This window comes from Bos indicus x Bos taurus, chromosome 7 (genome assembly GCF_003369695.1).
Source record: "Bos indicus x Bos taurus breed Angus x Brahman F1 hybrid chromosome 7, Bos_hybrid_MaternalHap_v2.0, whole genome shotgun sequence".
Taxonomy (NCBI): Eukaryota; Metazoa; Chordata; class Mammalia; order Artiodactyla; family Bovidae; genus Bos; species Bos indicus x Bos taurus.
In genome coordinates this window covers 95,296,131-95,311,023 of record NC_040082.1, presented here as the reverse complement: position 1 = coordinate 95,311,023, position 14,893 = coordinate 95,296,131, and the positions used below count along the sequence as shown (strand labels likewise).

The window sequence follows — 14,893 nt, the reverse complement described above, 5'->3', positions numbered from 1 at the left end:
GTACACGGGCTTAGCTGCCCCGCAGCATGTGAGATCTTCCTGGACCAGGGATCGAACCCGTGTCCCCTGCATTGGCAGGCGAGTTCTTCACCACTGCGCCACCAGGAAAGCCCTGTCACCTTCCCTCTTGATGCTCCTGTTAGTGCTGGCGGTCAGTGCGGGGGGACCCTTGGGTGGGGACCAAGGGGGAGACACAGAGGCATGGCCCTCCCCGGATGAAAGTGTGTGTGGTGGTGGTGAAGGGAGTCTCGCAGAACTTCTCTGACAGGAGGTGATGTGTGAGCTCAGACTGACAGGTGCTTGGGGGTGTGTTGGGGAATGGGAACTCTGCTTCACAGCAGAGAGGGGTGGCTTGTGCAGACCCTGAGGCAGCGATGCCCATTGTGGCCGGCTGGAGGAACTGAAGATTCCTTCTAGTGGCGGGGAGGAAAGAGAAGCATGTGACAAATGACAGTCTTGGGAGAGCACACATGTGCCCGCAGCCTGATCCGGGGTGATGCTGAAATCGCCATTCCCGTCGTCCGGCTTCACAGAGAAGGGCCCTGAGGCCCCTTGCCTGAGGACACACAGGGAAGCTGTCTTGAAAGCCCAGTCGCGAGCTCATTCTTAGGGAGGGTTTGACCAGATCCTGTGGCCACAGGTAGAGAAGAGACCACAGGGACCACCAGCTCTGGGGCAGGGGTCCCAGGAAGGGATGGGTGGGAGCCATGGAGATGAAGACACTGGCGGATCCTGTTGGGCTCGGGAAGAGAGATCCGGGGTGTCCCACCTGGGCATGCTCCTTTCTGTGTCCCAGCTTGCATACTCCACCCCCACCCCCATCTGACCATGGCATTCAAAGTCTCTTAATGCAGATGTGAGCTAGGCCTCAGCCAGATGCCAGGGAAGCAGTGTGAGCACTCTGAGGGGCCCGGCTGACCCTGAGCTCAGCCTTTTGGGTACGACAGACATGGGGTTGCTGTGGCCAGGCTGAGAGGGGAGAGCGCAGGGGATTGTGGGAGGGTGTATCAGGCATTGGGCTTCCTTGGTGGCTCAGTGGTGAAGAATCCATTTGTCAACGCAGGAGTCAACGAGTTCCATCCTTGGATTGGGAAGATCCTCTAGAGGAGGAGATGGCAACCCATTCCAGTATTCTTGCCTGAGAAATCCTGTGGACAGAGGAGCCTGGTGGGCTACAGTCCGTGGGGTCACAGAGAGTCGGACACAACTGAGTGACTAAACAACAACAACAATATCAGGCGCTGGATCTGCTTTGAGCCAGGGCTTGGGGAGAACGTTCCAGGCAGGGCAGCAGTTGTGTTGTGAAGCTGTGAGGGGCCAGGAGGCAGGTGTGGTGAGAAATCCGGACACTGGGAACCTGAGTGGCGTTCAGGGTGTGCAGAGACTGGCTCAGCCCACTGGCTGACTTGTGGAGGAGGGCCAGGCAGAGGCAGGAGGGCAGGTGGGGAGGCTGAGGGGGTGGCGAGCCTGCTGCCGGGGAGAGGTGTTGGGGCCCGGGCCAGGGTGTTGCTGTGGGGGCAAGGGCAGAGTCTAGAGTGACCTCGAGGTGGGGAGCCCAGGTCCCTGGACTGGGGAGACACCTTACCACTAGGGAGGAGGCTGAGTGCAGTGCGGGACGTGGTTGTGGCCTTTAGAGATTCCTGGGGGCCACACAGGGCTGCGTGGCTCCCCGAGATGAAAGTTTTGTTCAGCTGGTTCTCAGAGACAGGACTCCAGAGCCAGGCTGCCAGCCCTTCTTGTCTGGGCCCTTCAGGCAAGTGGCTTCCCTCTCTGTGCCTCAGCCTTCTTATCTGTAGGGTGATAGTGGTGACTGCCTTGGGACCCTGACACCCCATGAGACTGGTGTGGCCATCGCCTCTTCTGGGGTCTGAAGTTCCTGGCACTATAAGGTTCTAATCCTCTGACTCCTGGGACTCCCCTGGTGGTCCAGTGGTTGAGACTGCACGTTTCCATTGCTTCTGGGCCTTTTGGCTAAGATCAAGTGAAGACTCTTGCTTCCTTCCACTGCAGGGAGCACGGGTTTGGCCCCTAGTCCGGAAACTGAGATTCCGCATGCCACGCGGCCTGGCCAAGGATAGGAACGAAAAACGAATTCTCTGACTCTTGCAGCGCACAGATGCGCCCTACTTCTCCTGGTCCACACTGGTCTCAGTGAGCCATTATTTTAATGGGCTTAGTTTAAAAATTACCTCAGACCGCAGCCACCAGGAATTTCAGTGGCTCGTGGGTGAACCCTGCTTCTCCTTGTGAACCGCCCCTGGACCTTGTAAACCCTGAGCGCTGGGGACTGTTCTTGTGTGGAATGTGCCCAATCAGGGCCTCCAGAACCTTCCGTCCCAGCTCTGACCTTGGCCGCTGCTCATCGGAGCCAGAGAGATGTCAGGGCTTGACTCTTGGCCTCCTTCTTGAGGCTTCTTGGCCCCCTTGGGACCACGCCGGCCTCTGAAACCTCACTTCCTCCTGGTGCCACAGTCTTGCTCCTCTTCCTCCAGACCAGCTCAATTGTTTCCGCCTCTGGACCTTCCCCCTCATTGCAAGCCCTGCCTGGAACACCCTGCCTCCTCCCCCTCCTCGGCGGGGTGAGCCTCACCCCCAGGCCCCACCCCAGTCACTCTGCTGCCTTAGTTACTGTGCAGCGTATGTTGTGAGGCAGCGTCCTGTTTGCCCGGTTTCTTTTTTTGTTGTTGTTTTGAAAGATTTGTTTATTTGTTTTATTTGTTATTTTTTGGCTGTGCTGTGTGCAGGCTTTCTCTTGTTGCTGAGCACAGGCTCTAGAGTGCGCAGGCTTCAATAGCTGCGGCTCTCAGGCCCTAGAGCACAGGCTCAGTAGCTTGGCTCTTGGGTTCTAGAGCACAGGCTCAGTAGCTGCGGCTCTCGGGCTCTGGAACACAGGCTCAGTAGCTGCGGCTCTCGGGTTCTAGAGCGCAGGCTCAGTAGTTGCGGCACCCAGGCTTAGTTGTCCCATGGCATGTGAAATCTTCCTGGACCAGGGATCGAACCCGTGTTCCCCGCATTGGCAAGCAGATTCTTAACCCCTGGACCACCAGGGAAGTCCTCATATTCTCTTGACGGTCTGTCTCTCCACCTCAACATGAGCTCTGCCAGAGCAGGGATGCTGACCTGCTTTGTCCATCACTCTTCCCCCCAACCCCGCGTAGGGTCTGGCACCCAGGAGGTGCTCCATCAGCCCGGGACTGGTGCCTAACCGCGCCCTAAGGGCTGCTGCTGTGCTCTTTCTCCGGTGGGAGAGCGTCCTTAACTGTGTGTGCATTTCCCCACCTACCCTGGCCGCAGCAGGGCTCTTTCTATAAAGCCTGTAGACCCTGCAGCAGTCAGGACGTGACCTTGTGTCTTCAGGTGGAAAACAAGCTGGGAGCTGATGAGGGTCAGGATGGTAGCCTGGGGCTGTCACCTTCTGCTGCTGCTAAGTTGCTTCAGTGTCCGACTCTTTGTGACCCCATGGACTGAAGCATGCCAGGCTCCTCTGTCCATGGAATTCTCCAGGCACAAATACTGGAGTGGGTTGCCATGTCCTTCTCCAGAGGATCTTCCCTACCCAGGGATCGAACTCGCGTCTCCTGTGTCTCCTGCATTGGCAGGCAGGTTCTTTACCACTAGCTCCACCTAGGAAGCTCCAAGGGCTTCTCCAGGTGCATTTGTTTTTTTTTCTCCCACATCAACAAGCAGTTCTCCAGTTCTTTTATTTTTTTTTAAGTTCTCCAGTTCTTAGTAGACTCTTATCAGGTGTCCTCCGGTTTAACTCAGTTCTTTTTTTCTTTTCTAAGTCTTTATTGAATTTGTTATAACATTGCTTCTGTTTTATGTTTTGTTTTTTTTGATGGGGAGGCATGTAGGATCTTGGCTCCCTGACTAGGGATTGAACCCCCCCACCCCGGCATTGAAAGGTGAAATCTTATCCACTGGACCTTCATGGAAATCTGCAATTTAACTCAGTTATGACACTCCCTCCCTGGAAGTAGCATCACATCCCGCCGGTTAACGGCTCAGTCCCACCAGACTGTCCCCTCGTCCCCGCTTCCAGTGCCAACCCCAAGTCCATGCTGTCACCTGTGTTTCTGACCTACTGACTATAGATCAGAGGTTCCAGCGCCCCTCCTTGGGTTTGATCAGTTTCCTGTAGAACTCAAAACATTTTACTCCCAGAAGGGACAGAGGGAATTGCTGCATGAGGCAAGGTGTGGGGTAGGGGCAGAGATTCCTCACCCTGTCTGAGCTCATACTCTCTCTCTCCCTGCGCCTGCTCCCCAACCTGGAAGCTCTCTGAATGCCATCCTTTTGGGGTTTTATGGAAGACATCAGAATGGTTGATGAAATCGATCCCATTAGTGCTTCAACCTCCAGCCCCCGTCCTCTTCCCAGAGGTCAAAGGATGGGACTAAAGATTCCAACCTTGTTGTTGTTTTTTGTTTTTTTTTTTTTTAATTTTTATTTATTGACTGTACCATGTGGCTTGTAGGATCTTAGTTCCCTGACCAGGGATTGAACCCTTGCCCCCTGCATTGGAAACTCAGATTCCTGACTCCTGGACCACCAGGGAAGTCCCTGTCCTGTGACACTGTGGGGACCCCAAGTGATGTGATGATGCCTGAGGGGCTTTGGCTGTTTTGCTTGTCTTTTTAATATTTTATGAAGTTTTAGCATACCATATTCTTTTTTTTTTTTTTAGCATACCATATTCTTAAAGATATACAGTAAATTCTTTTTTCTTGTCATACATCTCTCCTAAATTTTTCTCCTTTCGTTTTTTTTCTATATCCTTGATCTTTTTTTTTGGCCACAGCACTCGGCTTGTGAGATCTTAGTTCCCAGACCAGGGATCAAACCCACCTCCCCTGCAGGGGAAGCTCGGAGTCTTAACCACTGGACCACCAGGGAAGTCCCTGTCCTGTTTCACTGTGGGAAAATTGTGGTGTTAAATTTATTTTTGAAAGATTTTATCAAATTTTAGCATCCCATAGTCTTAAAGACATATACTAAATGCTTTTTTCTTTATCACACATCTCTCCTGTCTTTTTCATCTTCTCTCTATACCCTAGATCTTCCCATACCACTTGGCTTGTGGGATCTTAGTTCCCAGACTAGGGATCAAACCCAAGCCCCCTGCAGTGGAAGCTCAGAGTCTTAATTGCTGGACCACCAGGGAAGTTCCCACTTCATGATTCTTAAGCAATGCCAATCCCTCGAGGGCATCATCTCAAGGGGTGTGCCTGGGGGATGCCCGAGGTGGGGGATTGGCTGCTGAACACAGTGGGGACCCACGTGGGAGTCACGGAGAAGGGAATGCTGTCTTAGGCTCTGGCACTTAATGCTTTGCAGCAGGCCGCTCAGTGATTAAGTTTTAAGCCGTTACTATGCACTGGGTGCCAGGGAGAGCAGAGACCGGAACCGAGTCGCTCGAAGTCCCCTCTTGCAGCTCAGGCCCCTCCCGCAGCTCTGGCTTTAGGAGGGGACACAGAGCAGGTGGTGTGTCCCCATGAGGAGCACCTTGGAGGGCCAGGTGCTGGCGCTGCTAGAGCCCAGGTGGGCCTCCCCGAGCAGCTTGACCTGAAGGAAACAGTGAACAAGTCCTGGGCAGAGGGCTGGACCTGCTCCTTGGAGAAAAACTGCAAGTGCATTCACAGACCCCACAGGACGCAGGAGGCTAGCCCCTCGTCGTCCAGCAGCTCGATGGCTGGACGAGGACTCTTCCTGCTGTATTCCAGGCCTGGCACCTGATCCCACATGCCTGGCCCTCCTGCCAGGGAAGCGCTGCAGGGCTGTGGTGGATGGGTGGCCGTTGGGGCTGTCAAAATGTTATGGCAGAGGCCAGGGACCCAAGGGACTGGCGGTCTTATCTGAGCATGAGGAAGGGACGGTTTGAAATGGCTGCGGCCGCTGTGGGGACAGAGGGACCACCTCTGTAGGAAGGACCGGGGATCAAGGCAGGCAGAGCCCTGGCGGTGGCCAGGGTGGCAAAAATTTTCTCCAGCATCCAAGCATTTACAGAGCTGTGGAGCCGCAGGCTAAGCACTCTGCCAGTTTGTTCTTTTTTTAAAAATTGTTTGGCCACATCACTCTGCATGTAGGACCTTAGTTCCCTGGACAGGGATTGAACCCATGTCCCCTGCATTGGAAGTGCGGTGTCTTAACTACTGGGCTGCCAGGGACATCCCTACCTGCATCATATCTTAACTATCCTCATGGGGAAACTGAGGCACAGAGGGGTAGCCTGGCCAGTGGGGACACCCCCATGCTTTCTCCCCCTTCCCCCTAGACCCCACTGGGTCCAGAGCCTCCTCAGGGCATGGGGGAAGGTCTTCATTTCAGAGAGATGAGGTGGATACCATCTCTTCCCACCCCCTCTAGGAGGCCCCTCGTGGTATGTTGGGACTCTTGGCTGAGCTCCCCAAGCACCTGCTGTGACTTGCTTGTGCCAAGCCTATCTCCCCCATCAGACCAGGCTCCTGGCTCTGGGTTGGGCCTGTGTTGATAAGAAGTGCACTGGGAAGACGGCAGGTGACCCCACCAGACCCTGTTCCTGTCCAGCCTCCTGGGTGTCCCACTTAGTGGCCGTGGGGGCGCTGGGCCACCTCCCGGAAGCTGAGGCAGGGGCTGCGGTGCCCTCCAGCAGCCATTTTGGTTGTGCATGTAGTTGCAGAGCGCCTCCTGTGTGCTCAGAGCCCTGTGCCCGGGACGCAGAACAACACAGGTCCAGGTCCCTGCCCTGTAGGTTGACCTCCTCCTCAGGATCAGAGGAAATGCACAGGCTGACAAGGTCCACCATATTAGAAGGTGGTGGGTACTTGGAGGATCCTAAGGAAGGGAAAGGGGAAAGAAACTGAGGAGGTTTGTCATCTTACTTGGGAGTGGGAGAAGATGAACACTTGAGCAGAAACCTGAAGGAGGAGAGGAAGGGACCCGTACGCGTGTCTGCAGGCAGAGAGAAGAGCCAGTGCAAAGGCCCTGAGGCAGGGATTCAAGGGCTTGGAGTGAGAAACCACGCCCATGGGGCTGGAGGGGCGTGAGTTGAGATTAGAAGCTGGGGGAGGAACCTTAGTAGGGCTCTGTGGTGCTGGTGAAGACTGGGTCTTATTGGGGTAAGGTGGGAGCTGGGGAAGATTTCAAGGAGAGGTGGCCGGGGTCTGGCTTTAAGAGGGTCAGTGCTCGGGGTGGGTGGGGAAGCATGATTGTAGGAGCTTTCTTACCTTGGTCTGATGCCGGAGTCTGGCACATGGTCCTCAAGTGACGAGGAACCCAGGGAGAGGAGGCAGGTGGTGAGGGATGGGCCTGGCTGACTCCTGGACCTTCCACTTGGGCACAGAGGGTATGATTTCTGCTGTCCACTGACCTTGTGTGGAAGATGTCATGGCTTTTCAGTACATCTCCTGCTCATCTTTGACTCGCACAAGGGGCTGGCAGAAGGGAAGGCTGCCAGCACCTACTGGGTCCCCTAAACAGAACCCAGGATGACCTGGCTCTGACAGGAGAGGTCCAAAATGCAGGATGGCGTGTCCGGTGGCGTGGAGTCAGGAAAGGCTCCCTGGAAGAGGCAGCAGGCAGGCAGGCCCTGGAGGAGGAGGAAGTGAGCTGCAGCAGGCCTGGCAGGGCAGAGGTTTTGCAAGGGACAGCGCCTGTGTCCTGGTCCCCAACCCTGTTCCATCCTGCATCCCCCTGCCCTCCTGGAAGGGAGAGGTGTATCTTGCGAATGCTGAGCCCTCGGCCTTGAGCGGGAAGAGAACTGAGGTTTGCTCTGGGGGTTGGAGGACCGTTCCATTTTTGGAGGTGGCTGCAGGAAGAGCAGCCGAGAGTAGCTGAGTATTTCCTCCTGTTCCCGTGGAGGGCTGTCCTTGGGAACTGGGTCAGCTGATGGGGGTGGGGTGGTTGATGCCGCACCCTCCAACCAGTGTCCTCAGCGCCCTGCTCCCCGGTGACCAGTGTCCATATTGATCTGAGCCCACAGAGTCCCCCGACCCCTGCAACGGAGGTTAGAGAGGTGAAGAGTCTGCCTGTGGCCTCACGAAGCCCACGTGACTTGAGAGCAACTGCCTGAAGACAGATTATCCGAGCTCCAAATCCCGACTCCACTGGTGAACTTGAGCCAGCTTGCTTCACCCGCCTCTGGCCTCAGTTTTCCCATCTGTGATATGGGCATCATGGAGATGCCTACCTGCTAAGCTGCTGATTTGTGACGAGCAAATGGGACCACAGACGGGGCCTGGCCAGAGGAAGCAAGCGTTTGTTAGGTGACAGATGGAATGACAGGCCTCCTTGTACTCGTGACTTTCTGCTGTGTTATGCCTCCGGGCAGAGATTCTCGACCTGCCTGGCCTTTCTCTGTTGCGGGGCTCTTTCTCCATTCTTTGTTCTGATGCAGCTGTAGCTATATCTGTGCTGGTATTTGTGTAGCCAGGTCTCCTCCTGGTGGACATGGAGGCTATTTCCAGTTTTTTACACTGAGAAGCAGTGCACATGTTCGCATCTCTGTCATGAACTAGCTCTTTAGGCTGTTTACCAGCCAAACTTACTTCCCTCTTTGTAGCATCACTCGCAGGAGCCGTGATCTCTGGGCCTAGAAAGTTCCCCTGCTCCAACATTTACTATGAAATTCAGACACATGGAAAAGTCAGGAATTGCACAGTGAACACCCATCAACTCAGCACGTGTGTCCTGCAGTAAAAGTTTTTTTTTCTTCCTGCTTTACCCACGTCTCTGCTTTGGATTTCTCTACCTTGATGACAGGACCAGCACTATTATCAGTCAGTTTTTTTTAAAAAATATATATTGATTTTATTTATTTATTTATTTGGCTGCAGCACGTGGGATCTTCATTTGGGGCGTGTGGGCTCAGTTGTCCTGAGGCATGTGGGATCTTGGTTCCTCAACCAGGGATTGTACCCGAGTTCCCTGCTCTGGAAGGCGGGTTCTTAACCACTGGACCACCAAGGAAACTCCTCTGCTGCTGCTGCTGCTAAGTCGCTTCAGTCGTGTCCGACTCTGTGCGACCCCGTAGACGGCAGCCCACCAGGTTTCCCCGTCCCTGGCGTTCTCCAGGCAAGCACACTGGAGTGGGTTGCCATTTCCTTCTCCAGTGCATGAAAGTGAAAAGTGAAAGTGAAGTCGCTTAGTCCTGTTCGACTCTAGTGACCCCATGGACTGCAGCCTACGAGGGTCCTCCGTCCATGGGATTTTCTAAGCAAAAGTACCAGAGTGGAGTGCCATTGCCTTCTCCAGGAAACTCCTCTAGTTACTTCTTTATTTCCCTTCATCTCAGTGTCAATAATGGCTTTCAGTCGCCTCGGGCTTAGAAGGCCTGAAGAGGCCAGAAAGCATTTCTTCTGAGAGGGTCGTGTCTAAGGGCCCCATGAACAGCCAGGAAGGAAGGAAGGACAGCGAGAAGGGCTTTGGTGAGGCCAGCCGTGGTGCGGGTGCCTTGGGGAAGGAGAATGGTGAGTCCCAGGGACACGCGCCGGGGATCTCGCTACCCTGGAGGGCGCTGGCGGCTTAGCATCCCACCAAGGCAGCGGCTTTAAACTGTGACCCACACGAGGGAGGTTCTGTGTCATCACCCAGGACTATCTCATGTATAACACCGGAGCAAAAGCTTCATCAGTCATCCATCCCTGCGTTCCAAGGGATGCAGGTTGATGAAGAATAAAGAATAATTGCTGGTCACACCCAGCTGTTGGATGCTGGGTTTTGTGGGGCTTTTTATTTTTGTTTTACTTGTAATATGTCATGGCTTAAACTATGTAGTTCTGCAAAATGCTTCATGAGATTGTGCATTCCACAGTCAGCATTTCTGCCACTTTTGCACCTTGTGGAGTACCCGGGGTCTGGGAGGGAGCGCCGTCTGTAGGAGGGCCTCCCTCGAATACCTGTCAAAGGAATGAATCCATTGCTCCCCAGTTTCCTGGAGGGCCTGTGACTGAGTCTTCACTTTCTCTACTTGACAAAGCTCTTTTCCCAGGAGGCCATCTAGTTCCCCCCAGCCACCCACAGCAAGACTTCTCTTTCTCACTTGGAGCATCTTTCTTCCCTTTTCAGAATATGCCGAGTTTTTGCACTGCAAGTCCAGAAAGTTTACAGACTTTGAGGAAGTCCGACAGGAGATCGAAGCGGAGACTGACAGGGTCACGGGGACCAACAAGGGCATCTCCCCAGTGCCCATTAACCTGCGGATCTACTCGCCACACGGTGGGCAGCAGAGACCCCCTCTGGGCCGGGGGGCTGGCGGCGGGCCAGTCACGGGTCGGGGCAGCCTCGCTCTCGTGAAGAACACGCCCCCTCCTGGTGTTCCTCACACATACACAGAGCCCTCTTGATCCACATCTGATAGGAACGTGGTATGGAGAAATCGACCTCGGCTCCAAGAAAAACAGCAGGCCAGGGAGACTGTCGGGAGTGGTGGGGCCCGGGGCGAATTAACTGCAGCACGTATATTCCTGTTAAGGGAGTAACCACAGCTTGGCTCCCCAGTAAATCTAGTCCACCCAGTGATGCCAGTCCAAGGCAGCCAGGTCTTCTGGTTCCTCAAGAGGAGGCAGAAAGCCAGATTTTTCTGCATAAGGTCCAGATTTTAAAACTGCATCGTGTAAACAGAACAGGCAACCTGTAGCCACACACAGCCTTTGACTCAGCAGTGTGGGCTGCTGACTCGAATGGCGTTTGATGAATATTCCAGCCGACTCTTAACACCTCAGTATGGGTTCTTTGTGATTTATTTATTTATTTTTTGTATATGAACTTTTATTTATCTTATTTTAAAATTTTTGGCCACACCCCACAGCATGTGGGACCTTAGTTCCCCAGCCAGGGATCGAACCCTGCTGTGCCCCCTGCATTGGAGGGGTGGAGTTTTAACCACTGGACCCTCAGGGAAGTCCCTGTAATGAGTTTTTTAATATACTTATTTTCAAATAAATGATCCCTGTACAGGATGCATATTCAAATTTATAAAAAAGGTATATCCAGCAAAAATCTACCCTACTTTCAAAATTAAAGATGCCTTTCATGTTCTTCAAATGATATGCAGTGCATACGTAGTCAGTTATGAATATGTGGGTACATCACATATGTGTGTTTCGCTACTTTTACTCAAATCATAGTCCGACAGAAAAGTCACTGGTGTCTCTCTTCTTGTATGAGTGCGTCTCAGAACGTGTTTTTATTTTTTTGGCCGCACCACATAGTATGTGGGCATGCGGCATTTTAATCACCAACCAGGGATCGAACCCATACCCCCTGCGTTGGGAGCACAGAGTCTTAACCACCGAGCCACCAGGGTAGTCCCTCAGAGTGTGTTTCTTACCAGAGAATCTTCTTTTTTGCTTTTAATAATTCCTTGATATTGACTAAATCAGTGTGCTCATGATACACATGCAAACTTATTTAACCTTTGAGAGTGATTCCAGTCTACACATGCAAGTATCCAGATTTAAAATTGTATCACTGAGAATAATTATAAATGGAGCATAACCTTTAAAGATTGTGAATCACTGTGTTATATGCCTGAAACTCATAGAGTATTGTACTTTAGCAATACTTCAATAAGAAAAAAATAATATAGTGACTTCATTAAAATAAAAACAAACTAGGACTTCCCTGATGGTCCAGTGGCTAAGACTCCGAGCTCCCAGTGCAGGGGTCCCAGGTTCGATCCCTGGTTGGGGAACTAGATCCCACATGCTGCAACTAAGACCCAACGCAGTCAAATAAATATTTTAAAACAAAACAAAACTGTCTCAGTGAAATAGAGTACAGAGAGAGTGTCCATAGGATGGGACCCTAGGAGGGAGTTATCAAGTCAAGTGATCCAGTTGAAACAGGAATAATCCTGTGCCTGATGCCCAGCACTGGGGGAAGCAGGCCAGGTCTCTCCAGGGTTATGCATGCCTCCCCTGCTCCCGGCTCTTGATGGCCTCTCTCTCTGATTTCCCCTGTAGTGTTGAACCTGACCCTCATCGACCTCCCAGGCATCACAAAGGTGCCTGTGGGGGACCAGCCCCAGGATATCGAGTACCAGATCAAGGACATGATCTTGCAGTTCATCAGCCGGGAAAGCAGCCTCATCCTTGCTGTCACCCCCGCCAACATGGACCTGGCCAACTCAGACGCCCTAAAGCTGGCCAAGGAGGTCGATCCTCAAGGTACCTGCCAAGCCCCATGGCAGCAGCTCCCTCTTTCCCACACTTCTCAGCATATCGACTTGCCCCACATTCTCAACTCTGCATCACTGGTGATCTCTTTGGCTCACAGTTTACCCCAGAAAAGGCCTGGGATACTGCATTTCCCATAAGGGCCAGCTGTTCTAGAAGGGTGTCCACTGGCAGGCCAGTGTGTGGCGGGCAGCATTCCCCCTTGGCAAGTTGGTCCTTGCTTTGCCTGCACAGAGAGCTAGTGTGGGGAGTTGGGTGTAGGAAGAATGCAGGCCTCTTTGGGCACAGATGGGAGTCCCAACCCCACTTCGAGAAGTTGTTCTTCCCCCTTGAGGCTTGGTCCCTCCTGTTGAAATAAGAACTGCAGTCCTGACTTAGAGAGCTGCCGAGAGGACCGAGGGTCTCTGCATCAGTGCTCAGGGGCTGGCGGGAAAGGTGAAAGGAGGACGAGTTAGTGAAGCCAGTGGGGCAATAGGGAGTGATGGAGGCTTGGGCATCTCTGGGCCATCTCTGGCTCCGGGCATTCGTTCAGTAAATGTCAGGTTAAGCCCTGGCTGTGTGCCGGGATCTGTTACGGTCTTGGGGACCCTGCAGGGCACAGAGTTGACAGGGAGCCCTGCCACCAGTGGGAGCGACAGACTCCAACAAGGAAATACGCGCGTGGGATGACTTCAGGCAGCGGCAAGCATGGGGAGCAAACGGAGCCCATTCAGAGAGGCTTGAGTGTCCAGGACACAGTGGGAAGGCCGGTGTGGCTGGAGCAGAGTGAGCTAAAGGACAAGGTGGGGGTGGTGCTGGGAGCAGCTGGGCCAGTCTTTGGGCTTTGGGGCTTTGGGCTGCGGTGGGGAGTTGGGTGTATTCTGACAGTGGTGGGGGTTAGCAGAGTCTGACACACACACAGGTACATTTTCCGAATTGTCTGCCGACTGCTTGAATCCCACAGCATTCTGGAAGCAGTTAGGGACCAGTGAGGAGCTGGGGGAGACAGGCTCTGTGGCCTCACGCTCCCTAGTTCACAGGCGTGGAACGCGGTCAGTGAAGGTGGCTCCATTTTTGCCCTGGACCGCGAGCTCCTCAAAGCTCAGGGCTCTGCCAGCTCTGCCCCCACAGTCATCGAGGTTCACTTTCCTGGGAGGGCACCCCCTACCCATAGCCCCCCAGGCCTTCCTGTCCCCCGAGTCCAATACCAGACATGAATGTGACTATGTCCTGATCAGAGGATAGAGGCTGAACAGGCAGTGAGGAAGTAGGGGTGAAAATGGTTAAGCATCGTTTGTGAACTTGTTGCTGACCTTCTTCTGGAAAAAAAGTAGCTGTCTAACTTTGAAAGTATTCATGATGGTTACCCCTAAATGGCACCATTGTGAAACATCAGACCCTAAACTGTGACAGTTCCTCTCCCCCTGCAGATGCTGGTGGCCCCACTTGGCAAACATTCTTTCAGAGTTTGTTCTTCCACGTCAAAGTGTTAGTCACTCAGTCATGTCCAACTCTTTGCCACCCCATGGACTGTAGCCCGCCAGGGTCCTCTGTCCATGGGATTCTACAGGCAAGAATACTGGAGTGGGTTGCCATTCCCTTCTCCAGGGGATCTTTCCTACCCCGGAATCGAAGCTGGGTCTCCTGCATTGCAGGCGGATTCTTTACCGTCTTAGTCACTGGGGAAACCCTGTAAACTCATGTGTTAAAAAAGGGGATGGAAAAATAAAGGGATGACCTTCCTTTGTTTTTCTGTTGTATGAGTGTGTTTGCCCATTACCACAGGGACACAGGTCGGTCGCCATCCATCGGGCAGCCTGCTGCTTCCTTTCTCTTGTTCTTGAACATTTGGGTTTCTGATCTTTGACCTCCCCTCCCCCAATCACATCCCTCTACCTCGGGCTGCGTCTCCCCTCCCCACCCCGCACAAGCTTAGTGGGTGCTTGCAGTGGTGGTTCCTTTGACCTCCGAAAAGGTGATGCCAGCTCATAATCTCATAGCAGAATGTGGGCAGGTGGGCACACCAGGGCACCTGCTTAATGCCTACTTTAGCAGCCCCCCCAGAGGTCTCCCTGGGCTTCTCTCTGTCCCCTGCATGTGTCTCTCTCTCTCTCACACACACGCACACACACACACACACACACACACACACGGCTAACACAGAGGGGGCCCTCAGGCACCAGTGGGGGACAGTTGATTGGCAGGGTTCCCTCGATTCAGGGCAGTTTGGGATGAGGAGGAATTCCACAGGATGGTGTCCACAGTGTCATTCTGGCCATTCAGATGAGAGGTAACCCTGGAAACCGTTGTCTCAGGTTGGTGTGTTACGTTGGAACTCTGCATGCCACTCAGAAAGTATAGCATGGAGATACTGACCTGGGGTTCATGTTTGGTAAGGTTGCCCCAGATTCTGCAGCAGCAAGACTACCCATGACCGATGATGGCCAGTGTTGACTGATTGAACATGCACCCTGTGCCGGGTTTATTGTCTGGACACGCCCCTGAGACTGGCGTGTTCCTGCCTTCATTTGACATGAGGGAAGCTAGGGTCTAGGCTGGTCACATGGTCTGGAAGTGGGGACCCAGGTGGCCCAGGTGGCCTGAGCTCCTTCCTCGTGGTGCCCTCTGACCTCTGTGCTCTTTCAGGCCTGCGGACCATCGGCGTCATCACCAAACTCGACCTGATGGACGAAGGCACGGATGCCAGGGATGTCCTGGAGAACAAGCTACTCCCCTTGAGGAGAGGTGCGGGGCAGGGG

The 14,893-nt window shown here is 53.6% G+C and overlaps 1 protein-coding gene across 13 annotated transcripts in view; it reads left to right on the top strand.

The window, feature by feature from the left end:
* Positions 1–14,893, top strand: part of DNM2 (dynamin 2) — an 86,488-nt gene that overhangs the window by 30,091 nt on the left and 41,504 nt on the right. For all 13 annotated transcript variants that reach the window (XM_027547723.1, XM_027547717.1, XM_027547724.1 and 10 more), the window contains exons 3-5: positions 10,045–10,194; positions 11,943–12,146; positions 14,781–14,879. In XM_027547723.1, coding sequence (XP_027403524.1) covers positions 10,045–10,194; positions 11,943–12,146; positions 14,781–14,879 — 453 coding nt within the window. The remainder of the gene's footprint in view (positions 1–10,044; positions 10,195–11,942; positions 12,147–14,780; positions 14,880–14,893) is intronic.